The 27,864-nt window shown below is 48.1% G+C and overlaps 1 protein-coding gene across 3 annotated transcripts in view; it reads right to left on the bottom strand.

Annotated features, from left to right (window-relative positions):
- ARHGEF11 (Rho guanine nucleotide exchange factor 11) overlaps positions 1 to 27,864 on the bottom strand; it is a 1,841,770-nt gene that overhangs the window by 945,390 nt on the left and 868,516 nt on the right. For all 3 annotated transcript variants that reach the window (XM_069604553.1, XM_069604546.1, XM_069604551.1), the window contains exon 15: positions 7,236 to 7,278. In XM_069604553.1, coding sequence (XP_069460654.1) covers positions 7,236 to 7,278 — 43 coding nt within the window. The remainder of the gene's footprint in view (positions 1 to 7,235; positions 7,279 to 27,864) is intronic.

Here is a 27,864-nt window from a genome sequence, read left to right as displayed (position 1 = left end):
GCAGGTCTAGTTAAGGCCCCTCTTGAGGGAAGTCAAAATCAGGCCCTTGCAACTGGCTCTTGTCTGGGTGTACTTGATGACCAGCCTAGTGATGGTTTGAGCTTTTGCCTATTTTATTTAGGAAGCCTGGAGACAACAGAAACACTTACAAAAGTCCTGGGCTAGCTGTATCACGAGGACTCAAAGTAGCCCATTAATGCTAGTCTTCCAGGCAAAGCAGAATCTTGAGTTATGGACTTGTGTTCACTAGATTGTATGAGTTTAAAAGAATATGTTAGTAGACCCTTTATATACTGGTTTTATATGCACAACAGTTTTAAGAAACAGTTTTCAGTTCTCATAATGGTGATTGTGGTTGATGGGCAATAAACTAAATTGAACAGAGTAAGGTCTTGAGAGTTCCTTTCCAAACCTCAATGGCATTGGTGTGGTCCGGATTACCAATGGGTTGGTATTCCAGTAGACGGAGACCTAGCAAGTGAAGGCCAGTTTCGTGTTATTTCCTTGTGTGCCAGTTTTAACTTGATCCCAGTGATGGACTAACTCCTGGAGGAGTACGACCCACCTGAGTTAATGAGCTTTGCAGCTAGGTAGTCAGTCCTGCTAGCAGTCGTATCCTTTATAGGTTACTCAGGCAGTCTTAAAGGCTGTTCTTGTTGGGAAAGGAAGCCAGTGACGCTCCCTTAGGACAGGCGAAATGTGGCCCAATTTCTTGATTCAAGTTGTGCCGTGGTGTATCTGCACCCCCAGGTAGGGTCAGTGAGGAGGGAGTTAGAATCTCCTCCTAAATTCCCTTAGCTATATTCGATCCCTTCCTCCCCAGCACTTTCAAGCAGATCTGGCAGTATTAGCACCTTAAAAATAAACTAAAATATACACAATAAAGCCTCTGAAGGTCCCACAGTAGGAAAGAATCCCTTCTCAAGGAGAATCATTTAGCAATTAAGAGGTATTGGAAAAGTAAAGGTTTTAGGTTGTCCACTTTCTCAAAATATTGCCAAGTCTCAAAGAAATCTACTGTTGTAACCTTACAAAAATTTATAAAATCACTACGTTTCAGTAGAAAATGCCCCTAGCATGGCAAATATTCATGTCATGTAGTTGCCAGTTTGCAAAGCTCTCGAAGATTTTTTGCCTGCATTTCATATTTGCTCAGGCAGAAAAAAGGCAGGCCTCTTTCAATCCCATTTCCTATTTCCATCCCTTAAAAGAGAACACAGGTGCTCAGCTTTTCAGGAAGAAATACAGCAGCCAGTCCAATACATTACTGATGGGATTACCAGGACTGCCCTGCTTGAGGCTTCTCCAGGGGCAAGTATTTCCTTGGATCTCTTGAACTAACACATAGGGCCTCATTACACGGTAGGGGTAAGGGTTTACCGGTACCGGTAAACCTTTACCGCCTTACTACGAGGTCCCTTTGCGGGTTGGGGAATTTAACGCCTGCTTTTTGCAGGCGTTAAAAACCAACCCGCAAAGGGACCAGGGAGCTAATTATGGTACCGCAATTTACGGTACCGTAATTAGTGCCTTCCCCATTCCCATAGAGCCCTATGGGGCAAAAATGGGAATGGGGAAGGGCAATGGGGGAAGGGGGAATTACCGCCCCACCAACCTTGGAATAGGGCGGCAATTCCCCTTTCCACCAAGGCGGTGCCGGTATTTTACCGGCATGGACCAAGGTGCTAATAGCACCTTGGTCCACCGCCATCCGTGTAATGAGGCCCACAGTGACCTTAATAACAGGCTTATGTCACATAGTTGAGAAAAATCATGCGATCAACCCCATTATTTAACTCTTAGTTCAACAAGTATATCAACCATAACTTTTAAACTCACATTTGTACAATAGTAGCATTATACATTTTTGCAAAACAATGCATTATAATTAACATTTTATTTTGGCTACAACCATCTGCCCTGAGCTTTCCAATGTCAGGTTATCCACTTAGACAGTTACAGAGAAACATGAGTCTTAACTAATGACTTTAGAAAATTGCCTATGTGAAGTGGCATTTATCTATATTGTGAGAGTATTTAACAAGATGCACAACGCCTCCTCAAATTTTATTTTTGCACCTTTGAAAATAACCAGGTAAACTAATAATGTATCAAGAACTGCAACGCAAGGTATAAAAAGAAAATAATTAATTAATTGCTCCTCTTCAGATTGGTAAATAGGCCTTTGAAGAAGGTGATCAGTGCAGAAACAAGAACTTAAAGTTGGGGAAGTCTTGCAGTCATGCCAACGTGTGGCTTGCATACTCTAGGCCCATTCGACACCTGGCACTTCGTTCTGACCATGCATGAGATGTGACCATTGCCTCCATGCTTATTGTGACAAATCCTGCAGTGTCGTTCCGTCTGCGCTAGGGGGAGACCCTTCCCATGAAGCCAGGGAGGAGAGGCTTCTACCCGATAGTCCCCCAAGAGGTGGTACTCCGCGGGAGCATCTCGTGGGGAGAGATTGCCCCTCTGGGATAGATGGAGGGCACAACAGGAGAATGCATTATTTTGACCCTCACCCAAACCCTAATAATCCTTCCTTAGACCCCAGTTCCTTTCCATGTACCGCATGTATGTTTGTCAGTCTGTCCCTCTCATTAGTACTCAGACGAGGGAGAAAAGAGTACTCTCATTGACCATCATGGACTAGGACTGGGACGAGGAGGAAGCGCGGAACAATGACGATCACCAACAAGAACATAATGGAGCAGTCTAGCTTTCTGGGGAGTTCTCCCATAAAAAATCAAAGAAGGACTCATCAACCTGTTGAGCCCACCCAGGAGGAACCGTGAGATTCAAATTCAGCAAGAAGGAAGAAGAACCGAAGACGCTTCAAATGATGCTGCCTTGGAGACGGAAGCGTCACCAGTCAGTCCACAGTGGAAGGACTGAGTGGAACACACCAGAAAGAGGTGAACGAGAGGAACAAGTAGGCTGACCCCTGTGCCGTGGAGAGGACGGCAGCCTGCAGAGCAGGGCATACAGCGCAGCCACTGCAGCACCTGCATAGGCATGAGAAAGCAAGAGAAGCCAGGAAGAGGGTTTCCTGCACAGAAGGGAAATGCTACAGCAGACACTGCAGGACCCGAAGAGACACTAGAGACCAAGAAGAGGGTTTTGGGGAGGCCGAAAACAACCACCACACACCAGCACAACCCTTCCAGACACCTGGGTTGCTGAGAAGGCTGGTGGGGTCATAGGAGGGACACTCCTGAACATGATACAAGTAGAAGTAACAAAGTTCCGGGTCTGGGACCCACACCCACAGGAGAAGAGTACATTAAGCCATCTTCTTTGTCGCAGTATCTGGCAGGAGAGTCAACTAGGTCTGCCTCTGAAACATCCTCCACCCTCCCTCTCCGTCTTGAGCTGGAGCTCCTCAAAGTCCAGAAGCGCTTCAAGATTTTCCTCTTCACCTCCTCCTTCCCCCTACCCCTCCTGTGCTAAAACCCTCAGTCACTTAGATTGGTGGCTTTGGCCCATGTGTCCTTCTGGACCCTGGCCTTCCTCCCAATGGCCTTCAGCCCTTCCTGCTCCCAGCACCTGCCCTCGGGCTCCCACTGGCCTGGGTTCCCTCACAAGACCGCACTTACTGCATCAGCAGAGGACCACTCTTTACTATGTGACCTCTGCCAATCACTTACTCGTTCCTGGCAACTTAATCCCTGGCACTTCCACCTCTGGGGAATTTCCGAGCACGTACCTCCTGACCCCCACTTCCCTGTCCATTCTCGCTCTCTGCACTTGCATGATCCGAATGCTCACAAGACCTAGTAGGACCACCTCTATCCTGTTCATTATTGTATTCTATTGCATTTGATCCATGTTCCCTACCCGTCCCTGTGAGTGCTTTGAAACACAATTTCTTGCTGTATAAACTCCTCACAAATGCACAATATATAAATAAACGTCTAGGTCAGGGCCCCAAAGCCACAGAATTGTTGGTGAGCCGTGCAAATAAGTGAGAGAAAACCAAGGGGAAAGTGAAGGAAATCTTCCTCATCACAGTCTTATGGGAAGAGACTGAAGAGAAGATTAAAGCTTGGAAAGCTGACCAGACTTAGCAGGTTAGTGGACCAAGTTGGCCTGGGCCAGGGGAAGGGAATCATTCCCCCTGGTATAGTGAAGTGTTTTGGAACTGCAAAGAGACCAGGGGAAGGGTGTCATCCCCCCTGGGGTTGTGAAATCAGTGAGAACTAGAGACCTGAAGAAGGGAGGCATTCTCCACGATAGGGATGTAAGGGTATACCGTCAAAGATACCGTGAACCAATCAATTGAACAATAATAACCGTCACACTGTGTATACCGGTATACCGTTTATACCGTTAAGTGTGCTTTTCAATCTGATTTGGAAAGGCTGCAGTAAGCAAGTGCTGCGCAGTCTTGGTCTTGCACTTTTGATGTGCCATCTGCCAAGTAGTTTCAGTTGGAGCAGTTTTTAATGCCATTCCATAAACCACACGTGCCTGACACAAAATCAATATGTTAGCAATAGGAAGAATAAATACAGTACCAAGAAGGAAAAGGGTTTACCTTGGTTTGGCGGCTCTGGGGTTTATATATTTATAATGGATATTATTTGCTAAACATATGACAATGGGGGATTTCCCTGGTTCCATCAGTGAATTTACATATAATAAGTCACCCTGCGAAATTCACTCATCTCTGTGGGTATTCCCTGCTGCCATACCAAAGGGTAACATGTCCGTGATTACTGAACACCTTTTGGCCCACAAGTAAACTAAAGGCTATAATGTAAAGAGAGCGTGTGTGTGTGTGTATTCGCACAAGCGTATACTACCATCAGCCTCCATTGATCTGTGGCGTGCAGGTCATACATCTCTTCCCTTATCTCTCCCTTATCTCTCCCTTATCTCTCCCTTATCTCTCCCTTATCTCTCCCTTATCTCTCCCTTATCTCTCCCTTATCTCTCCCTTATCTCTCCCTTATCTCTCCCCACTTTCTATAATCCCTCCCGCTCCCTTATCTCTCCTCTCGCCTCTCTTTCTATAATCCCTCACGCTCCCTCCGTTCAGCCGACCACTTCCTTCTCACCATTCCCCCCTCCCCCATGTGCCTCCTCCCGTTTCTGCTTCTTTCAGCTCCTAGCCCCCCTCCACTGGAAATCCTTAACTCTCTCAATCCGCTCTGTACCTACCCTTTCCTCCTTTCGCACTTCCCTGAAATCTCTCCTTCTCCATTCCCCGCCTTGAAACCTTCCCCACCTCTAATCCTCTCCCCTTCCCTCGAATCTTCCCTATGATTCTCTCCTCCCTCCCCCCCTCCCCTTATCCTCCCTCACTTGACCCTTATATCCCTTCCATTTCTCCTCTCCTCCTTCCCTTCCTCTCCCCTCCCCTTGCCCCTCACAGATTAATTGCTCTACTTACTGTTTTTATTGGTTTGATTAATTGTAAATTGCTTCTTCTGTTATAATGTTCTATGGATTCCATTTTTATAATGTTAACCGCTTTGGATGAAAGCGCTATATAAACATAATAAATACAAATAAAGATGGCAACATGTTCATCTTCACCAGTAGCCAGTAGCTAGTGAAATTCGGGCCCTGGGTGCCTGGTTTTGTTTGTGATGATAAATCTGACAATGTATGACCTTTTAGAAAATAGTTGTTAAGATTGGTTAACTCCACCTGCTACACCGCGATAACCATGATATACCGCCATTTGGCAAGAAGGTTATCGTACCGTCATAAAACTCATACCGTGACACCCCTACTCCACGACCCCAATAGTAAAGAAATGACATTGTACAATAAAGAACGTTGAACTTTAAGGTGGAACTTAACCCTTTTGAGTTGAACTGAACTTTGCTGGTAGTTTGCCATTTCAGCCTGGAACTTTATTTGATACCCTGAAGAAAGGATTGAGACCTGGGCAAGGGAGCCATTCCCTCAGGCAAAGATCCTACGTAACAAGTGGAACTGAGAACCGTTGTGTAGAAGAATGGAGCCATTCATTTGTACCAAGAAGATCCACTACATTTTTAGTTTTGTTCCAAGAGTAAGGGATAAAAGTAGGGTTTTTGACACAGTACAGTGGACTCTTGATTTCATGGACATCCTGACTGATTCACTAGTTGTTTTATTTGAGGCAGGGAACCCCCTAAGGAGGGATAGGTTGTCTCTTTTATTTCTGTCGGAATACAAGTTTAAGCCAACAAGCATTCCACTGGTGTGTCAGTCTTTTACTTCTGCACCCTTACATAATCCACACAGATAACTGTACAGGAAACTGTACTCCAGCAGTGGCCAAATGCCACAATAATTCAAATTTAAGTGGCATCCTGCAGCAAGTTGTCTGCTTCTGAATTTCTGCTTTTTTTTTTACAAAGTCTACCTTGCTAGAGATCACGACCCACGGAGTCAGCCTGCCAAGCTTTCAACCTCAATGTCGCAATTTAGCTGCTTTGCTTTTCTACAGCTCCGCTCAACTCACTTGGCATTATTGTGCACTAAAGGGTTTCCTCTATACAATGAATATGATTTTTGCTCCTGGTCAGAACTAGTCTCTTTCTTGAACCACCAGTCTCTAGAGTAACATTTTGGTCTTGCATTTGGGGGCATTTCTGGGCCAGTTTGCATATGTTGTACATTGACAGAGCAATTTCTCTAGGCAAAGTGACCACTTAAGTATAAGACACTGCCATACATCACCTTCCCATTTGGGAGCACTACATCTAGGCAACATCCTTGGAGGAGAGGATTATAGTGTGCAAGTGGGTTCTCCTTCCCATCACCATATCGGACGGAGACTGAAAATATATTGATGGCTACAGTCGCAAATGCTGAAAGTCTACAGGGATTCCAAAGGTTCATGGTTGACGTATACAGCATCAAAGGCATCATGATTGGCAGAGGACATAAAAGAATGTAACAACCTCCTAGCAAACCACAATTCTACAGACATTGGAAACAATGGCTGAAAGTTATAGATACAAACTCAACTGGTGTAATCTGAGATTTTGCTATTTGTAGTCCACAGCCAACCAATAGCACCCTACAAAATTCATTTTCTCTGTGCGGGAGTAACAAAGTGCTTCACTTCTTCTCCTGCCTCTTGTATTTGGGAAGAGAGCAAGCCTGAACTGCAATAGCACAGTGTCTGCCCCTACACCAAATCAACTCCAATGGCCATGCTCATTAAAGGTCAGTATAGATTAAATGGGAGAATATAAAGGTGATGGTCAGCACAAACAAGTATACTTTACCTAAGTCAGCTAACAAAGGTTCAGGGACTTTCACTTTCAATGGCTGAAAAAGAGAAAACGAGCATATACATTATTAGTCACGTTTTATGTCTGGTAAATGACAGCACCAGACCAAAAGTATGCGTGGCATTTCACTGATATTCAAGATAAAAACACACATAAGCACCACAGAAAAAAAGACCATTGGGTGCGTAGTGTGTGCCTATTTCTCTACCGGCCAGCAGTAGTTCCTGCTCGTTTCTTTTCACCCTCGAGGCAAGGAGAGGCAAGGAGAGTGAACAGCTAAAAGATCCTCCTGGGCCTTTCCTTGTATTTTTTATTGTAATATTTCTGGCCCCAGCCCCGCTGTGCATGCGCCTCCCTCGCATCCCTCACACCGCTTCCACTTCCTGAATGCCGATCCCTCCCACCTTCCAGCCTGTCCACCTCCCTTGATTGGTGCGTTTGATGGTCATAACTGACCTTCCCAGAGCAGCCCTCTGCCGTGCACCCCTTGCGGCTAAGGGCCCCAAGGCAAAGGGTGGCTCCATATCGTGTTTGCAGGTGTCAGCAGGGGAATACAATGGCCAGCCGTCAACCAGCAGCTACAACCAAGGTAGGCGTGGCTGGGGTGGGAGTAGAGCAATCACTCTACCCGGGAACCCCTAACATGTTGCAAATATTCTAGCGCTGTAAATGTTAACCTGCGTTGCACTTTAGGGAGCTGTGCAGATTATCTTGATTCACATCTATTCTTGCTTCATTGATTCACATCTAGAAAGTATTCACTGATATATTACTGTGATGTACTTACCTGCCATGCACACTCAAACTGTTCTTGCTACACTAATTCACATCTAAAGTGTCCTTGAGACAGAAGTATAATTTATTTGTCTCTGCCGCACACTTAGAAATTGTTCCTGTTAGCTTGATTCAGTTGTAGAAAGTGCCCACTGAGATAATACTGTGATTTATTTGTCCTGCACACTTAGGAAATTGTTCTTGTTGCATTGATTCACATCTAGAAGGTGCCCACTGAGATAGTACTGTAATTTATTTTGCCTATGCCGTACACTTAGAATTACCCTCGTTAGCTTGACTCACCTCTAGAAGATGCCCACTGAGATATTACTATGATTTACTTACCTGCGCCGCACAGTCAGAAACTGCTGCATTGATTCACATCTAGAAAGTGGCCACTGTGACTTAGAAATTGCTCCCGTTAGCTTGTTTCACTTCTTGAAAGTGCCCACTGAGATAATACTGTCATTTATTTGTGCCGCACACTTAGAAAATTGTCCATGTTGCATTGTTTCACATCTACAAGGTGCCTACTGTGGTAATACAATTTATTTGCCTGCGTTGCACACGTAGAAGCTGTTCTTGCTGCACTGATTCAAATCTAAAGTGTCCCTGAGACAGTAGTGTAATTTGTCTGTCCCGCAAACTTGGAAATTGTTCTTGTTTGCTTGAGTCACATCTAGAAGGTGCTCACTGAGCTATTTCTGTGATATACTTACCGGCGCCGATCACACTTAGAAGCTGGTCTTGCAGCATTGACCCACTTCTAGAAAGTGCACACAGCAATATTAATGTGATTTAGTTGCCTCAGCCGCTCACTTAGAATTTGTCCCTGTTACATTGATTCACTTCTAGAACGCACCTATTGTGACTTAGAAATTGTTCCTGTTCGATTGACTCACACCTAGAAAGTTAAATTGACTCTCACCTAAATTGTGCCCACTAAGATAGTACTGTGTTTTACTTGGCTGGGCAGCTCACATCTATAGAAAGCGGCCCACTATGATAGTACCGTAATTTGTTTGCCTGTCCCACACACTTAGAAGAACAAGTTATTTACCAACTGGTAACGTTCTTTCGACTTGATGTTTCTCCAACGTAATCCACATCTTTGACATGTAATGTCCACAGCTGTGCACTTCGGAAACTTTTCCGGCAGAGAGAGTCCTGCGTCGATGGCGTCGGGTCCATGTCCCTCGAAGGCCTCCGTCGACGTCACCGGATGTTATAACTAGGACTCACAGCACCCGTAGCCTCAGTTTAAGTTTTCTTCCCTCAGAACGTGTGGAACCAGTCTCATGCCTGCTTGACTGCACTTAGCCTTGCAGAAACGGAAGCTGCAATCGCAAAGGAAATTCTCCTGATGGGCAGGCTAGAAGGGCGATTTGGAATACGTTGGAGGAACATCCAGTTAAAAGAACGTTACCAGTTGGCAAGTAAATTGTGTCCAACGTATTCCACATCTTGGACAGACTCCCAAAGTAGTAGCAGTAAATGGAGGAGGGAAAATAATTTAGAGTACCCAATTAGATTGCGGAATAAAGAACCGCCTTCCCAAAGGCCATATCCTGACCATAGATTCTATCCAGGGAGTAATTTTTAACAAAGGTGTGGATTGAAGCCCTTGAGGCTGCATCACAAATGTTCCTAATAGGACCCCCTCCCCCCGCTGGAGGGCTGTGGAAGTAGCCATGCCTCTAGTGGAATGAGCTTGCAACCCTTCAGGAGGGTCCTTACCCGCCAATCGGTAACACTCCGTAATGGTGAGGATAATCCACCTGTACAAGGTCTGTTTGGTAACAGCCTGGCCCAAAGGGTGTCCAGCACATCCTACAAAGAGTTGGTCGTCCACTCTGACCCTGGACATCCTAGAAATGTAAAAGTTCAAAGCTCGCCTAGGATCCAACCGATGGAGTCGCTTCTCTTCCTTACCAGGATGAGGAGGAGGGTAGAAAGATGGAAGGACCACCTTCTGACTCAAATGATATTCAGAAACTACCTTAGGTAGAAAAGAGGGACGTACCCGCAGTACAACCCTGTCCTTGTGAAACACAGTAAAGTGTGGCTTAGACGAAAGTGCCTGCAATTCACTCACTCTGCGAGCAGAAGTAACCGCAACCAAGAACAGTAATCTCAAAGAACAAGGGTGCAAAGGTTCAAATGGAGCACCAATGAGAAATTTCAAAACCAAATTCAAATCCCAAACCGGCACCTGGAAAGGGGACGGCAGGAATACATTAGTCAGTCCTTTAAGAAACTGAGAAATTAAAGGAATCTTAAAGTAAGAACATTCTTCAGACGAGCGCTTAAAGATAGACAGCGCCGCTAGGCAACCCTTAATGGTACCCACTTGAAGGCCCCTGTGAGCCAAAGAAAGAAACCATAGGAATGGAGAACTGAAAAGGATCAACATTGTGATCTTTGCATAGTCGTAGAACTTATGGCAACGGTACAGGGATTTTGTTGTAGGCTTCCTGGCCGAAAGCAACACCCCCATCACGTCATCCGGGAGGTCCCAATCCTTGTACCTCAACCTTTCAGATACCAAGCGTGAAGGTTGAGAGTCTTGACCTCTGGATGGAGAACCTGACCCCACTCCACCCCCGTTTCTCCACCGCGCGCGCGAGAGAGAGAGAGAGAGAGAGAGAGAGAGAGAGAGAGAGAGAGAGAGAGAGAGAGAGAGAGAGAGAGAGAGAGAGAGAGAGAGAGAGAGAGAGAGAGAGAGAGAGAGCAGATCCTCTCGGTAGGGAAGACAGAGTGGAGGGCAGATGGACATCTCTAGTAGGTCCGGGTACCACGCACCACTGAGCAATGAGGATCATGTGGGAACCGAACCTCTGTAACCTCAAACACTTGAGGAATGACCGGGACTGGAGGCAACGCGTACAACAGCGGGAATGACCAATCCACCACGAACGTGTCTCCTAAGGCTCCTCTTGGAGGAAATTCCCTTGAGCAGAATCTCTCGCACTTCCGGTTGACACTGGTGATGAAGAGATCCACTTGCGGGGTTCCCCAAAGGGCGAAGATCTCCTGAATGACTTCCTGAGCCAACTCCCACTCGTGAGAGATCGTGCTGTGCCTGCTCAGAGCGTCCGTCGCTGCATTTTCGGCTCCTGCCAGATGAACTGCCGAGATCAAAATTCCCTGCTGGACGGCCCAGAACCAGTGTTGCATTGCCTCTCTGCACAACAGGAGTGACCCTACCCCCCCCATTTTTGTTGCGGTAATGCATGGCGACTGTGTTGTCCATCATGATCAGGACACACTTTCCACGTACAGAAGGCAGAAAAGCCTTCAGGGCCAGCCTGATGGCCCTCAGCTCTAACAGATTGATGTGGAGTTTGGACAGAGACCAACGACCGCTGGCTGTCAAATCGTTGGCATGAGCGCCCCATCCTGTGAGGAAAGCATCCGTCACTAGTCACCTCCGGCCAGGGTTGCCAAAACTGTTCCCCCCTCCTCATCAGGTTCCCGTCGTTGGCCCACCACAGAAGATCCTGGGAGACCGAGAGTGGAATCTGAATGGGATCCGACATCTTGCCGGAGAACTGTGACCACTGCATCTTGAGGACCCACTGCAGGGATCTCATCCGCAGCCTGGCCTCTGGCACCAGAAAAATGCAGGATGCCATGAGGCTGAGCAACCTTAAGAATTCGAAATCTGGAAGACTCTGGGCATGTTGAAACATGTCCACCATCTGCACAATGTTATGAGCCCTTACCTTGGGAGGCGAACACTTCCCCAGGGACAGGTCTAACACAGCCCCGATGTACTGGAGCTGTTGGGAAGGTGTCAGATGCAACTTCTTGAAATTCAGGGAGAAGCCCAGCCTGTGAAGGGTGCAGCAGGTGAGACTGAGATGATCCAACGCTTTCTCGGGAGAGAGCGCCCGGATCAGCCAGTCGTCCAGGTAGGGGTAGACTTGAATCCCCACCCCCCTCGCCTGAGGTACACTGCCACCACCACCATCAGCTTGATGAAGACCCTCGGGGTGGAGGTCAATCCGAACGGCAGGACCCGAAACTGAAAGTGCGAGTCGCCAGCCGCAAACCTCAGGTACTTTCTGGGCGCGGAATAGATCGGCACATGAAAGTAAGCATCCTTGCGGTCCAGAGACACCAACCAATCCTGAAGTTGAAGGGCCTGGAGGACTTCAGAAAGAGTGGCCATTTTGAACTTGTCCTTCCGTAGAGTTTTTTCGACCAATGCAAGTCCATTATGGGTCTCAATCCCCCGTTTTTCTTTGGGATCAGAAAATAAGGGAAATACCATCCCTTGTTCCTATCCGCTACAGGCACCAGTTCTATAGCGCCTTTCTCCAGCAGGCACAGGATTTCCTGCGCAAGGAGTGGATCCGGAAGCTTCAAATAGAGTTTCCCCGGTGGATTGTCGTGAGGCCGCTGAAGGAAGGGAAGGCAGTAGCCGTGGGCTATGGTATCCAGAACCCACGCATCTGAAGTAATGGCTCACCACTCTTCGAGATGCTGAGACAATCTGCCCACAACCGACAAACCATGGGACATGGCCCCATGACTGTTTGGAAGCGGCTGTGGCAGTGCCTGAAGGCAAAGAGGCAGCTGGCTGAGTGGCTTTTGCACCACGATTTCCCCAACCACCATGGGTACTTTTTTGCTGGCCCCTTTGACTGGCAACCCCTCTCGTTCTACCAAAGGAGAAGTAGTAATGAAAAGAACCTCCCCTCCATTGCTGTCCCATAGGATGAAAAGGCGGAGGTTGACGCACAGCGGCGCTCAAAGATTTCGCCGCAGCTTTTGAGGTCTGCAACCTCTCAAGGCTCTCGTCCGCCTTGCTGCCAAACAAATGTGCACCATCAAAGGGCATGTTCAGAAGACGGGCTTGCACATCCGGAGCAAACCCCGACTTCCGCAACCACGCAAATCTGCGTATAACAGTGCTCGCAGCCATGGATCGGCTAACACTGTCGGCCGTATCCAAACCCAACTGAAGGGATTCCCACATGGCATCCTTGCCGTCCTGCTCGAGAGCAAGGAACCCATCCCTTGATTCCCCCTCGGGAATATGCTTAGCCACCAAAGAAACAATTCCACATAGTGTGTGAAAATCTTGCCAAGGCACACGTGGAGTTGGCCCGATTTCAAGGCCATGCTCCCAGCAGAAAATACCTTCTGGGCCCAACCGTCGAAGCACTTGTCGTCCATATCCAGAGGGATGGTACGGTACGCCGTCTGCCTCGAGGTGGCCGTAGTCGCCTGAACCACCAAACTCTCGGGAGTGGGGTGAGTAGAAAAATAGCTGGGGTCGCTAACGGAAGGACGGTATTCTTGGTCAAAGACTTATTAACAGCCGGAAGAGATTCTGGGGACTGCCAAGCAGCTGCCACCCTTTTCTGCAAGGTAAGACGAAATGGCAAAACAGGGTCAGAGGACGGACCTTGATCTAAAATGTCCATTAGATCATCCTGTACAAAGTCTTCAGGAGGACTGGACCAGCCCAGATACTCCGAGACACTCACCATGAGCCTCCTTTACGAAGACTCAGCATGAGCCCCAGGTCTATGGAATTCCACTTCCGGAGAAGTGTCCAACCCACTGGCATCATGGAGGGTCTGCCTCAACTCCTCCAACTGACTGTTACCCGAAAAAAGTGGAGCTTCATCAAGCTCACCAGGGTCCTCATACTCAGACCTTTCCTCCTTTTCATAAATGTCATCCAGAGGGGGCTGAAACCCAGGCCTGTAGACAGAAGAGGGCCTGGAGGCTAAAACTGGCCGCACAGACTTGCCAGTAGCCTTCCTTGGAGGATCGACGATATCCGGGTACTCCAAAGGCAAATTTCGAGAAAAAATCCCCAAAGGCGCCCACTACGAGAGCGTTGACAACCTCAACGCTGTGAGACAGGTCAACGCCGGCATCGAGCCCTCAGTAGGTAGCTGCAGTCTCGCTGGGGACAAGGACCGAGACCTAGAGACACATTTCTTGTGACTTTTCGAATCCTTGTCCGTACGGGACCTCGAAGGCTCCCGATGCGAATCGCGACGTGGACCAGAGCCCAAAGGCGTGCAAGCCATGGTACAAGACGGTTCCTGGCTGGCTTCGACAGAAGGCGCGACCGGACCCGTGCCCTGCGATTGAAAAATCGCTAACAGATTCTTTAAATGTTGCCCATTCCTCTGGAGTCGAGGACTTTGTTGGGCACGTAACCTTCCTTACGGGGAAGGCGAACGGTGACGGCGCTTCCTGGACTGCCGGGACGAGGAAGACAAGTGGCAGGAGTCCGGGACCAAGATCCCCAAGATTCCTTCCGACGCAGAGAGTTGCCCCTCCAGTCGTCGGACACCCCCTTGGACTGCTTGGTGCCCCTACCTCCCTGGAGCTTCCCCTTCCACTCCCGCAAGGCCTTGTCAGTCAGTGACTGGCATTTCGAGCAGTCGTCGGTGTTGTGCAACTCGACCAGGCACCACAAACAAATGCGGTGCAGATCCATGAGCAACATCTTGGACTTGCAGTCCCGGCAGGTCTTGAAGCCAGATCGCGGAGTCGTTGGTGTCGAAGAGTAAGACATCGTAACGATGCACACGAAGCGCGCCGAGTCTCACGAAGTTAACACGTTCACGGGAAAAAAACGGAACTGAGGTTACAGGCGCAGTGCGTCCTATTTATAACATCCGGTGACATAGCCCTCGACGGAGGCCTTCGAGAGACATCGACCCAACGCCATCGACGCAGGACGCCCTCTGCTGAAATAGTTTCCGAAGGGCACCGCTGTGGATATTACATGTCAAAGATGTAGAATACGTTAGAAGACACAATTAATTCGAAATTGTTCTTATTTGATTGACTCACACCTAGAAAGCTACATTGATTCACATCTAAAAAGTGCCTACTGAGACAGTGCTGTGATTTACTTAGCTGTGCCGCTCACTCTCAGATTGTTCCTGCTGCACTAATTCACATCTAGAAATTGCCTGCTGTGATAGTACTGTAATTTACTTGGATGTCCTGCACATATGTGAAAGGGACAGTGAGTACCGGACAGGCACACATCAGGACAGAGGCTCCGAAATGCTCCCACACCCCATCTGGGGAGATTACGCAAACCCATCGCCTCACTTCGAGACAGAAATGCCAACTAATCAATCCACTAACAATTTCCCCCTCTGCATACACCTCTCAAACTCCAAACCAAACACAACCACAAACCTACAGCACAACAAATCGTACAAACTTCACTGCAACAACAAAACAAAAAACACACAGACTCACACAACAGTACACGACGACTACAGGCCACAAACACCCCAGGCCCAGCCAACGGACCCAGCGGGCTGAGGCCGCCAACAGCACATCACTGCTCTCTTGCACTTTTCCAGCCTCCTCCCACTAATTCACCCTCCCTTTCCCCTCTTTCAGGGCCGCCAGGGGACCACTCCGGTGGTGATAGTGCGCGGTACAAATGTCCTTTAACATTAATTTAGAAATGGTTCTTATTAGGTTGACTCACTCCTAGAAAGCTACTTAGTTTCACATCTAGAAAGTGCCCACTAAGATAATACTGTGATTTACTTGCCTTCGTCGCACAACTAGAATTGCTCTTGCTGGTCTGATTCACTTCTGGAAGGTGCCCACCTAGATAGTGCTGTGATTTGTTTACCTGTGCCACTCACTTAGAAATTGCTCTTGTTAGTTTGATTCACAACTAGAAGGTGCCCGCTGTGATGGTACTGTGATTTACCTGCCTGTGGCACTCACTTACATTGATTCACATCTTGAAAATACCCTCTAATATGGCACTGTGATTTACTTGCCTGTGTTTTAGTTGCTGCTTCTACACCCAGACTCCCATCCTACTGTTGCCCTCTTTGGCCCTCTGCCGTTGCACTGGTGTACAGAATCTAGAGGCTGTACATCTAGGGCCAGTGCATCTACTGTTACTAGTACATCAACCTGGCCAGTGCATCTACTGTTACTAGTACATCAACCTCTAGATACTGCCCTTGACATCCCATCGGGATGGAGACCCCAGCTCATCATATCGCCCCTCTCGACCCATCCTGATCCCTAGCCTCCCTTCACCCTACCCGCCACTATGGCTCATCCCTCGCGGCGCATGGCCAATGCGCTAGCACCCAACTTCACGACCCCCCCCAACCGCAAACCACGACCCCTCGCCATGTACATCAATAAACCCAGATGCCACCCGTCCACTCTCCTACCATCATCCCTCGTCCAACTCTAAGATCAGAGAAGCACTCTGGTGTGCCAAACACATGCTTCCTCAAGTGCTCATCCCCATCCCACCCTAACACAGACTTCCACTCTCCCTCTGACATCTATTGAAAACATCCTCATACCCCCTGCCCATACACCACGTCCATTAACAAACTCCCAAGCCACAGAAGCCTTCTGGCACTCCAAACAGTGCAAATCCACCTCCACACCATACGTGTGCCCACTCCCCTCCCTCTCATCCCACCTCCCGCATACCCCACCGGGGAACTCACCAGTCTCTCAACCAACCTCCCATGCTGCCCTCTCCCTTACCCCTACTTGACCCCCACCAACAAACCCCCCACCCTTCATATCCCTTCCCTTAAAGTAGCACCCTTGCAAGAACAGTAGCCCTATCTCCCTCCCCCACTGACTCCCCAACCCTCTCTCCACACCCCTATGGCACCAAAATCCACAAAATGCAGGAATCATGACTGGTCCTCGCCCTCGGCCCGCCACACCTCACCACTTCTGCTTCAGCCCAACCTCCCACCCTCTCCCTCCCCTACCCACAATCACTCCCCTCTCCCAGTTTTCACCCCCTTTCTCTGACCTTCTCACCCTGCACACCTAAACCCCCAGCACCCTCCAGACGCATTCCAAAATCAACCTCTCTAAACCCCCACACCTGAAATGACCGATTCACCACCCTCCCAACCCACCTTGACCCACCCCTAGTCTCTCTCATACCTACCTCCGCCCACCTACTCTTCCGGCCCCCCACCGACGTAACCATCCCACCCGGCACTCAAAGTCCACAGGCACCCAACCACCCCCCACCACGCATCCCCCTGTAACCCTCCTCACCGGTCTCAACCACCCTAAATGTTCCTACCACAACCACCACCCCATTGGGCACCCATGTCCACCAAGCTCCCACTGCGATGAGCATCACGAAAACCACCTCCAATCACAAAGTCCTATGCATCCTTTTTAATGCCCACTCTGTAGCAAGAAACCGACACAGCATCGTTGATCTCCTATCCCCTGACAAACCCGGCCTCATTTTTATCACTGAGACCTGGTTCTCCGGTGACTTTGCCCTAGTAGCACACAAAGCCTTCACCCCTGGCTACTCGCTTAATGCCCACAATAGACCCTCAAGAGGTGGCGGAGTGGCAGTCCCCTTCAATCCCCATTTCTCTGTCTCACTCGTCGAATCCCAGACCTGCATTACCTCCTGTGAATCCCTTCTAGTAAAACTCTCGCTAGCACCAACTTTCACCCACATCTTCCTACTCATCTACAGACACCCTGGATACAACAGACATTTCGCCAACAACCTCTGTGCCTCAATAGCTACCATTCAAGTAAATCACCCTTTTCTTACACTGCTGGAAGACTTCAATATCTGGTTTGATATCCCCAGCAACCCCATGACGCCTCCATTGGTTGACAGTCCTGATGCGCTCAACCTCGCCCATCATACCACTGGTCCAAACCGCTCAGGAAGACACACCCTTGATGCAATATATTCAGCTCCCATGACCTGGTGTATATATCCCGTCCCAAACCACTCATGTGGACCGACCATATGCCATCCCATTCTCTATCCACACACCTGCCCCTCCTCCCACACCTGCCCCTCCCCCCACATCTTCCCTGGCGCCCACCCCTGATCTCAAATGCTAGAACAAAGTCAAGTTCCTTCCCGACCTCGCCGAAGCCCAGCTTCTTCGTCTCCCTGCAACGCTGCCCCCGATATACCCCTGACCATCGATTCCTTTGACTCCTAGCTTAATGACTCACTAATTCCTCTCACCACCTCGCTCCCCGCATCCTCACACAAAGGACCGTCCTCCAAATGGTTTACGCCCCACATGAGGAATGCCAAAAAACAAAATAACTCTTGAAAGCAGATCCATGTTCGCCCTGCACCACCGTAACTATAAATCAGAAAGGCCAAAAAAGCCTATTACAATAAACAAATTCTCAACTGTGGCAACCGCAGTGAAGAACTCCACATGATAATATCAGAATTCGTGAAACCTATGTGCACCTCTACCCAATCCACCCCCACACAATCACTCTGCGACTCCCTGTTAGGCAGAAACCTGTGCAGTTCCCTCTGGGACCACTGCAAAAGATTTAAGACTACAGGTGTTTGGCAGTAAACCCATTTGGTAGCAGTCTGTACCACACAGATTCACTTGGTAGCTGTGGCTGAGCAGTCAGACTTCCCTCAAGAAAAGTTAGGCAGTATACAGAGTATTCACAATAGGTCAAAAGAACACAGGAGAACAAGCAAACACTGACCAGAGCTTGGTGTAAAAGAGATATACTTATTTATTTAAAACCACATCTAATAAAACACACAGGCATTAATATTAAGCAGTTAAAAAACACAGTCACTAAAAGGTATACACTCCCTTAAAAGAATATTAGACCAGTCTTAAGCAAAGCCCCTCTTATTTTCAGACAGCGGTGAGCGCTTAACGCAGATGGCACTCTAATAATTTGGTTTAAAAGGGAGAGAAAGGCAGAGTATAAATTGAAACAGATCCCAACACTTTCACAAGAACACAGCAAGAGAGGAAGGCAGAATCAAACCGTGAAGTTAGAGTTCAGAAAGCTGGATCCACTTTAAGAGGATCAGAACGAAATCTGTCCAAGGTCTCACGGTTGAAAAGTGCACAAAAGTCTCGAAAAGGTTCAGAAAGAGTTGGACCAAAAGAAAGGGACCAGTTAGATGGTCAAGGCGGCCAGCCCAGTCCAGAAGGTTAAGGGATTATTATTACCTTGTAGCAATCTTTAGAAAGGGAGGCCTGGCGGACACGGTACCTTAAAGTGGTGAGAATACTCCAGCCGGGGCAGTTGTTCCTGGCAGCGGGTGCAAGTCGGTGCTTCGTCCGGGGGAAGAGAGGGTCTCGTCGGGGAGGAAGACAGGAGTCCGTTGCACTGCCAGGGAAGAAACCAGCCGCGGAGTTCTCAGTTAAAAAGAGCGATCCTTTTATTCGCGGGCCAGTGGTAAGTGGCTATCCGGTTGCCGGGGTGCTTGGCACGGGCAATTCGACCACAAGATGTCCTGGGATGCGAGGAAAAGAAGGTAAACTGGTTTTGCCCACCAGTCAGGGGAAGAAGACTCTGCAGCTGGGAGATCTTCTCTGTCGTCGGGAAGTGGTGAGTCGGTTCCGCAGGGCTCCACCGGTGGTGTTGTCGTAGCAGGTCGGCTCAGTTTCTCCCTCGTTGGATTCTCAGGTCCTGTGGCGACTTCTGAAGTTCCAGTCCCAAAAGCCCTGCTTTTATGCAGCACACCCCCATTCACTCAGCCTAGCTGTCAATCAAACATGCTAAGTGGTGAGCCGGCCGGCTCACCACTTGGGCCAATCACACCAGAGTGCGACTTGAGTTACCAAGGTAACTCAGTCAAGGGTGCCTAAACCCCCTCCCACACCCCCTGTGGTACCCAGACAGAGTGGCACCACTTTTGGAGGCTTCTGCAGAGAAGCCCGCCAAAAAGTGGAACAAAGGGCTCGACTTGGGTTGGAGTCACAGAAGAGAACACAAACGCCATTTTAGAATCGAGTTCTGGCAAAAAATACCAACCGGCGAATTAATATTAAATAAATAAACCGGCGGTATGTTCGAGGCTATGAGAATTAAATAATTAAAGTTGGTAGCCTCGAACAATGGGAAAATCCCATAGAGATATATTCGCGGTCGAATATAAAAAGTAGTATCCACTGCCACCAGCCAAAACTCGATCAGGGGGACGGAGACGTGCCTCCTCGACTAACAGACCCCGGGGCAATCAAATTGCTCCGACCAGTACGTCCACAATATGATGGTTTGTACTGGTTTCTGTTCATAATTTGGAACTAGTAAAGCCAATGGTGACTTTACATGCCCTGGGAGACAGTAGTCAGTCCCAGGGTATGGAGTCTATGGTGGGGTGTCCCTATGACACCCCTGTGTCACTGCACGGAGGGTGCTGTGTAACACACATAGTAAAAACACATGAGACCCTATGGAGTCAAGGACCCTATAGCCCATAAAACACATTAACAGTCAAAGGAACACCACAAATCATGTCCAAGAGTGGGAGAAAGAGAGTCTCACTCTTGTCAGGAGAAAAAAACAAACTCCAGAAATCCAGCAAAGCTGCTGGGGGACTCACTAGGTTAGGAAATTCAGCCTAAACAGAGAATTCTCCCTAACACTCCCTCTCACTACATTTCTACAACACTGCACTTGACAGGACGGCAACCCTTAACACCAAACTGTCCTTCCTCTCCACCTCCTTATCACCGAGCCCTCCTGATCCCATTGGCCCGACGCCCAATCTCCCTACTTTCGACTCCTCCTATCCCATCTCCAGAGACGAGTTCCTTGACCTACCATCAGCCAGCAAACCCTCTGCGCCGCCCCTCGACCCCTGCCCGCCTCTGTGCTGAAAGAAATATTCTCGTCTACCTGCGCTGGAGAACATGCAAGAGCCATACTAAATGACTCCCTCACCTCTGGCATCTACCCTGAAGCCTTCAAAATATCACATTTGAAGCCACTTTTTAAAAAGCCTTCCCTTAACCCGAAGAATTACAGGCCGATCTCCAACACCAGATTTCTAGCGACACTCATTGACCGGACAGCATACTCCCAGCTCAACTCCTTTGTAGAATCCAACTGTCTCCTCGACCCTGCACAATCAGGCTTCAGACCACGACATGCAACAGAAACCACTCTGGTCTCGATCTGGGATGATCTCAAGGTCACTGCAGACTCTGAAGGCTGTGCAGCTCTGATTCTCCTTGATCTCTGCAGCCTTTGATACGGTTAACCACTCAATCCTCCTTGACTACCTTTACTCCCTAGGAATCTGTGGCACTGCTCTCAAATGTATTGCCTTCTTCCTCAGCAACAGGAAACAAATAACCCCCCTCTTCCCTTTTGCATCAGCTGCTCGTTCAGTGAACACTGGAGTACCCCAAGGCACATGCCTATCTGCTCTCCTGTTCAACCTCTATATGACCACTCTACCAGGAATCATACGCACGCACAACATCTCCTGTTACAACTAGGCCGACGATACCCAAATTATCCTAAGAAATTCTCAAGTCATGCACCAACCCCCATCCCGACATTGAACCTTGTCTCTGCGATATTGACCGATGGATGACAATAAACCACCTCCTTTTGAACCCTGATAAAACTGAAATCATGATGTGCAGCAATACTGCCCTTCTCCCTCATCCGCTCCCATGGCCGCCATCCCTCGGCCCACCTCCCCCACCCTCCGATATAGTCAGAAACATAGGATGCACTATGGACTCAGGCCTACCCCTCTCCCATCAGATCAACAACATGCCAAAATGCTGTCACTATCACCTCAAACTTCTCACATGCATTTTTCCCTACCTCTCCTACCCAAACAAACTTGCCGCAGTTATGTCTATTGTGATGTTGAGACTGGACTATGCCAACTTCCTCCGGCATACCAACTCAACAAACACCAAAGAGTGCAAAACACTGCCAAAAAACTGGTCCTCGCCCTGCGTCAAAGAGACCACATTTCACCCGCTCTCCGAACCCTCCACTGGCTCCCAGTCGGACGAAGAGCCACCTTCAAGACCCTTTGCATCACTCACCGAGCAGTGCACAAGACTGGCCAACATACCTACAAGAAAAGATAAAAGCCTACCCCCCGTCTCGCACCATAAAATCAAGCACTGCCCTCTTTCTAGTGATTCCAACCTCTAACACAGTCAGGATCGGAGGATCCACCTTCTCAACCTTGGCCCCAACTCTGTGGAACTTACTCCCCCCACATATTCGACACACCCAAGACTATATGACCTTCTGCAAAACTCTAAAAATGTGGCTCTTTCCGTAATGATGACTATGACCATCTGAGGTGACTGAGCCCTTACAACCCGATAAAAAATGCTCAATGAGATCCCGAGCAATGACGCCATTGAATACGCTCATTAAGTCACTATTAAGCAAATAGGCGCTTTTAATCCTGAATATCGAACTCCTCAGATCATAACTCCACCCAAACACTCACCTTCCATATCACCATGCTTACTCTCTACTCTACACCAACACACAATTTGAGTGCAGCTACACCCCTCGATCAATTTCGGCATAGCTGCTCACATACGAACATTACTCCATGAACACCTCATTATAATGAAATGCAGCTTCATCCCACGACGAACCGGCCTAGCTACACAAATAAGCGTCCTACACAGGCCTAACGCAGCCTGAACCCAGTCTTGGTGTTCATCCTCCAGACTGCCCGTATTCAACTGATATCAATACCACCACACCTAATGCTAGGGTGCAGCTACCATCAGGCAATTGCATCAGCTGCACACATAACTGGAGCACCCAAGCACCCTATGACACCCTACCCTCTCAACTGACCAGGACTACGGTCCCCGAGGGCGTTGAACCTACCAGCGCTTTGAGGTCATACCAATGGTATATAGAGCGCTATATAAATGCCAAATAACATAACTACTAAGAGCATGTAGACTCTACTTTCTATCCAAGTTTACACCATCTCTTTCCTGCAAATACCTCCTAATGCACCCTAAAACCTTTGCACGCTCACCAGATTTTTTGTCCTGAGGCCCAGCCCGGGTAACATCCTGCAAATGCAAGGCTGCGATTTGAGAATGTTGTAACAAGGACCCTAGTCAAAATACAGGAAACAAAAATATATATTCACAAACACACCATTGGGTTAAAGGATGTAGCATCACTAGTAGACATCCCACACAGTCCTTTATAATTAACTTTTTATTTCTTCTATGAGCAAAAGGAGGGATTTGTATATATAGAACACAAAACGTTTTATGAACTGTATCTGCCTCCCACTGTACTGCAACAATAGCGCGAAAATTTGGTATCCTTCATTTATTGAAGATTGAGTCCTGATCAATAACTCTTTTTCCATTTCTTACCTGTATAAACTTACTCATAAAACAATTACTAGCACAAAACTTTTTTTAAAAGCATTGAGTGAATTCAATTTGCATTAACCTGACTATAAAACTAATTCGGAAAAAAGATGCACTCGTTGCAATAAGCTCTACTCAACAAGGCTGCCACATTGATGACGTCAACACGCAACTAACACGTGACTTTTCACCGATGATTTAAGGACTTTGCACTCATTTGCTAATTTTGGGGACTTTGCACCAATTTGCAAATTACATTTGATATAAGGACTAATTAATCTTCTATGAAAATTAATAGAAAGATCAAGAACCTTACAATTCAAAACGTTGTCAATTCGAAAACTGTGTTTGGACAATTGAAAATCACATCTTCTATGAAAACCAATAGAAGTTTCAAGTTCAACTAACCTTAAAAGGACTGTCCCTAATTCTAATTGAACACAGGACAGCACATCTTCTATGAAGTCAAATAGAAGATCCTTAAGATAATTAAACCTCTTTATAAGCAACTATCACTATAATAAATTCTCACTTGGTGAAACTCCACCATTCTCTGTGTTTTCTTCTTTTTTGCACAAATGGGACTGACCAGGGACGCCTGAGGGATCTCTTGGATATCCTGCATAAAGTAATTGAGCTAGGGCGCCTTCCTGTCAGTGCTAGTCTGATACACGACATGACTAGGGATGCAGGGAGAGGTAAGAAGACCGGGGCAATGGGCACATTTACGGAAGGGAGGAGACGCTGTGACCCACCATGTGGTGACTCATGAACAGTCAGGGGGCAACCCCTCCACTGAAATACAACAAATGCTGGATACTATGACAAAGGGATATGCGGATGTAAACAAAAAACTGGAAATCACACTAAATGTCACCACCATCCGGGTTCAGCTTGTGAAAGAGGTCCAACGGATCAATGAGGCCGAGGAGCGAATTGGGGCAATGGAGGACACAGTGCATGCTCTACAATCAACTGTTAATGCCCTAACCAAAGATATGAAATAGGACAAAGCTAAATGCGATGACCTTGAATCCGGCTCACGGAGGAATAACGTTAGAATCATTGGTATGCTGCTTCTTGCATTATTCTGGAGCAGTTTATTTCATACTGCTGTTAACATTTTAGCAATTTTTAACAATTATTATTCTTTTACATATTTGGGCATTTGAGACAAAAACAAACATACATTTGTGATACAATCATTTGTAGCATTTGAAACACACAAAAATCTATTCGCACTTCAGTGCTAATACATAGTGTTTAACTACAAACCAAGCATTATGACACAGAACTGAGCATATTGGGCATAGTGCAACAATTTCAGCAACATGAATGGATCTATGTGGGTCATATTTTGTGACCTGGCATAGGTCATGCTGCAGACAAGAAGTGACCAATCCTGGGTCTACGTCAGGGTGTCATTCCCTCGATGTTTTATGGACTGTGCAGACATGTTTGTACTGTGTCCATAGACGTTTCGGCTACAATTGCGAATGCCTTCTTCTGGGCCTCGGGTCGTGTCTCTTGTTAGACCGCCCCGGGTTGGGCGAGGTATGTAAACTGTTTGGTAGGTCAGGCTGTCAGGTAGTCGTTGTTGGTGGGCTTGCTGCCATCTAACCAGCGTACATCCATGCATCTTTGAGTGAGCTGGTGGTGCCAGAAATATATGACCTCAGGAGCCAGGCTGCTAAGTTGAGAGTTTGAGGGCATGGATCTAGTGTATCCCCCTGTTCTAGAGACGGCATATTGTACGGGAAGGGCTGCTTCCTGGGATGGGAGACTGACATTGCCATATAGGGGCCACCAGAATCATCCTGTCTGGCTCTTGGTGAATCTTGTGCACTAATCTGTTGAGCAGGGGAATCGGGGAGGGGGCGGGAGCGCAGACAAATTTCCCAGACCATGTTATCCGAAGACCGTTCCCCTTGAAGCGGTTCTGAGAGTACCTGGAGGCGTAATCTGGGCATTGGACATTATCCAGAGTGGTGAATAAGTCTATCTCTGGGAAGCCTCATTCTGCGAAGATGCAGAGTAAAATGTCCTCTTGTAGCCGCCACTCGTGCTCTACGAGTAGGTAGAAGTCTCTGCTGAGTACATCCGCCAGAAGATTGAGTTCCCATGAAACATGTTGTGAAAGGAGGAGCATTGTGTTCGAGAGCCGACTTCCATATGTTCTGGGACAGTATGGACAGCCCTAGAGAGTGAGTGCCCCCTTGTTTAAATAATACATGGCCATAGTACTGTACGGGAGAACTAGACTGGTCTTTCCTTGGAGGCATGTCTGGAAGGCCTTTCGGGGCCTTGAACACTGCTAGCAGTTCCAACAGGTTTATGTGATTGGATGTTACCGCAGACCGTGAACTGTCTGTTGAAGGAAGTGGGCCACCCACCAGCTCAGAGAGGAGTCTGTGGTGAGAGTGGCTTCTACTGCAGGGGTGGTGAAGGTTTGCCCCTGCAGAAGGTTTTCCCTTGACCACCACTGCAGAGACTACACAAGGGCTGCGAAGACAACAACTAGATTGTCCCACTGGCCGCTGGCCTGACACCATTGGCTTGAGAGCCACTCTTGCATGGGGCGAATGCGCAGATGAGTGTGAGGAACTAGGTAGACGCAGGAAGCCATCATCGCCAGCAGTCACATGGCTTTGCGTACGGTCATCTGGAGACTGGCTACATAGTGAGGGATCTGGAACAGCATGTTTTGAACCCTCTCGTTGGAGGGAAAGACAAGTCCGTCTTTGGTCCGTATTAGAGCCGCCAGAAATTGTTTGACTTGTTTGGGGTATAGGCTGGATTTTTTCTCATTGATAGAGAAACCTAGGTTGAAGAGGTGATCTACAGTCTTCTGGGTAGTTGTTTGGCATGTTCCCTACAAATCGGTTATGAGCCAGTCGTTGAGGTAAGGATAGAATGGGATGGACTGCATGCGCAGGTGAGCAGCTACTATCACCAGTACCTTCGTGAATACCTGTGGTGCTGAGGCAATGCCGAAGGGGAAAACCTTGAACTGATAGTGGTTGTCCTCCATCATGAACCTTGGGTACTTTCTGTGTGCTTGCAACATTGAAATATTAAAAGTATGCATCTTTCATGTCCAATGTGACCATTTAATCCCCCTGCTGCAGCAGTGGGATTACCGCCTGCATTGTCGTCATCCTGAATTTTTGAGGTCTGACATATTTTTTCGCCGGGCACAGGTCTAAAACAGGGCGCATGGTGAGATTCTTTTTGGTTACAAGGAAGTACACTGAATACATACCCTTGTTTACCTGTAGAATGGGGACGATTTCAATGGCGCCCTTTTCCAGCAGGACCTGAACAACTTCCCGCAGGAGTTAGGGCGACAGGCATCTGATTTTCGGTGGGTGGTATCGAGGTGGCCGGAGAAACTCAATGCAGTAGCCATGTGCAATGGTCTTTAGCACCCACTGGTTTAATATGATCCCCTCCCAGGCGTGGAAGAATGACAAGCGACCCCTGACTGGGGAAGCGTGGGAGGGGACCCGAACCGGCGAGTCACTTTGAGGTGGAGGCCAGGGAGCCTCTAAAAGTAGAGTTCCTACCTCTACCCTTGCCCCTACAAGAGCCTCTTTGTTGCATTGGTGGCTACCAGATGAGCCTTGGCAGGAGGACCAGGGAATATTCCCTGAGCCGTATTGTCTTTGGAGAGTGCGGGAGAAAGATTGGCCACGAAAGAACTGGCATGAGTTAGAGCCTCCACAATGTTGGAAGGGTTAAGCCGTGATCTGGCTAAGCGATTTTAGTGTTTCGTGTTCTTTCTTTGCCGTCTCCAGTGCATCATCAACAGCCTTCCCGTGTGAGAGACAGGAACAGCAAGAAAGGGGCCAGGCGCCTCTTTATAGAGTTGAGTAGGGGGAATGCTTGACTAGTCGGAGCCTTCTCCTTGAGGATACCCTTCACGAAGTCCGAGTCTAGAGCTGCCTCATGTGTTGCAATTTGGAAATGATCGGCTGCTCTTTTTGGAATAGCATTAAAAAACCTCTGGTCATCGACAGGTGACAAATCCCTCACTGGAGGAATAGGAGGAGCATCTAGGCAGATGACCGGGTCAGAGGTAGGCCTTGGTGATAACAAAGGACCCTGATCCTCGCCTGATCCTGATCCCAGTCTGGGTCTTGATCAGCTGTTTCTTGGTCAAAAGGATTGTGTTAAAAAAATATCATCTTGTGTTGTGTCCTCTGGGACATTCAAGCTATCTTCCTGTGTCCCTGTGAAGAGATCGGTAATTTCTTCAGTTTGTAAGGAATGGGGCAGGAGCCCTCTTCCCTGGGTCTTTTTAGTGTAACGTACCTGTCCGAAAAGACAAACCTGGGCCATTTTGTCCATGTATTGTTCAAACCTCTCACTAGTCAATAGGAAAGAGGCAGAAGGGTCTGGAGGTGGAAAAGGTTGCCCAGGAGGGGTAGATTTTCCTAATAAGGCCTTAGAGAGAGGCTTGGGTGCTTCAGAATATCCTCTCAATGAGAGGGGGTACCCTTATGCTCTGTGGCCGCCAAAATGATAGCTGCAAGGCTTTTGAACATTTTTGGAGGCTGTATCGAAGGTTTCAATGCGCCTGAAGGTGCGGTCAGTGACTCCACCGAGGCCTTAGGTGCCTGTGCGCCCTTGGACGGTGTGTCGACGGTGGTATCTTTTTAGGGTGAACACCCGTTCCAGAGGGATGTCCA

The sequence above is a fragment of the Ambystoma mexicanum genome, chromosome 1p (genome assembly GCF_040938575.1).
Source record: "Ambystoma mexicanum isolate Mex_15411 chromosome 1p, UKY_AmexF1_1, whole genome shotgun sequence".
NCBI classification, from domain to species: Eukaryota; Metazoa; Chordata; class Amphibia; order Caudata; family Ambystomatidae; genus Ambystoma; species Ambystoma mexicanum.
Note: the sequence above shows the minus strand (reverse complement) of the source record. Positions and strands in the feature narration are given on the sequence as shown.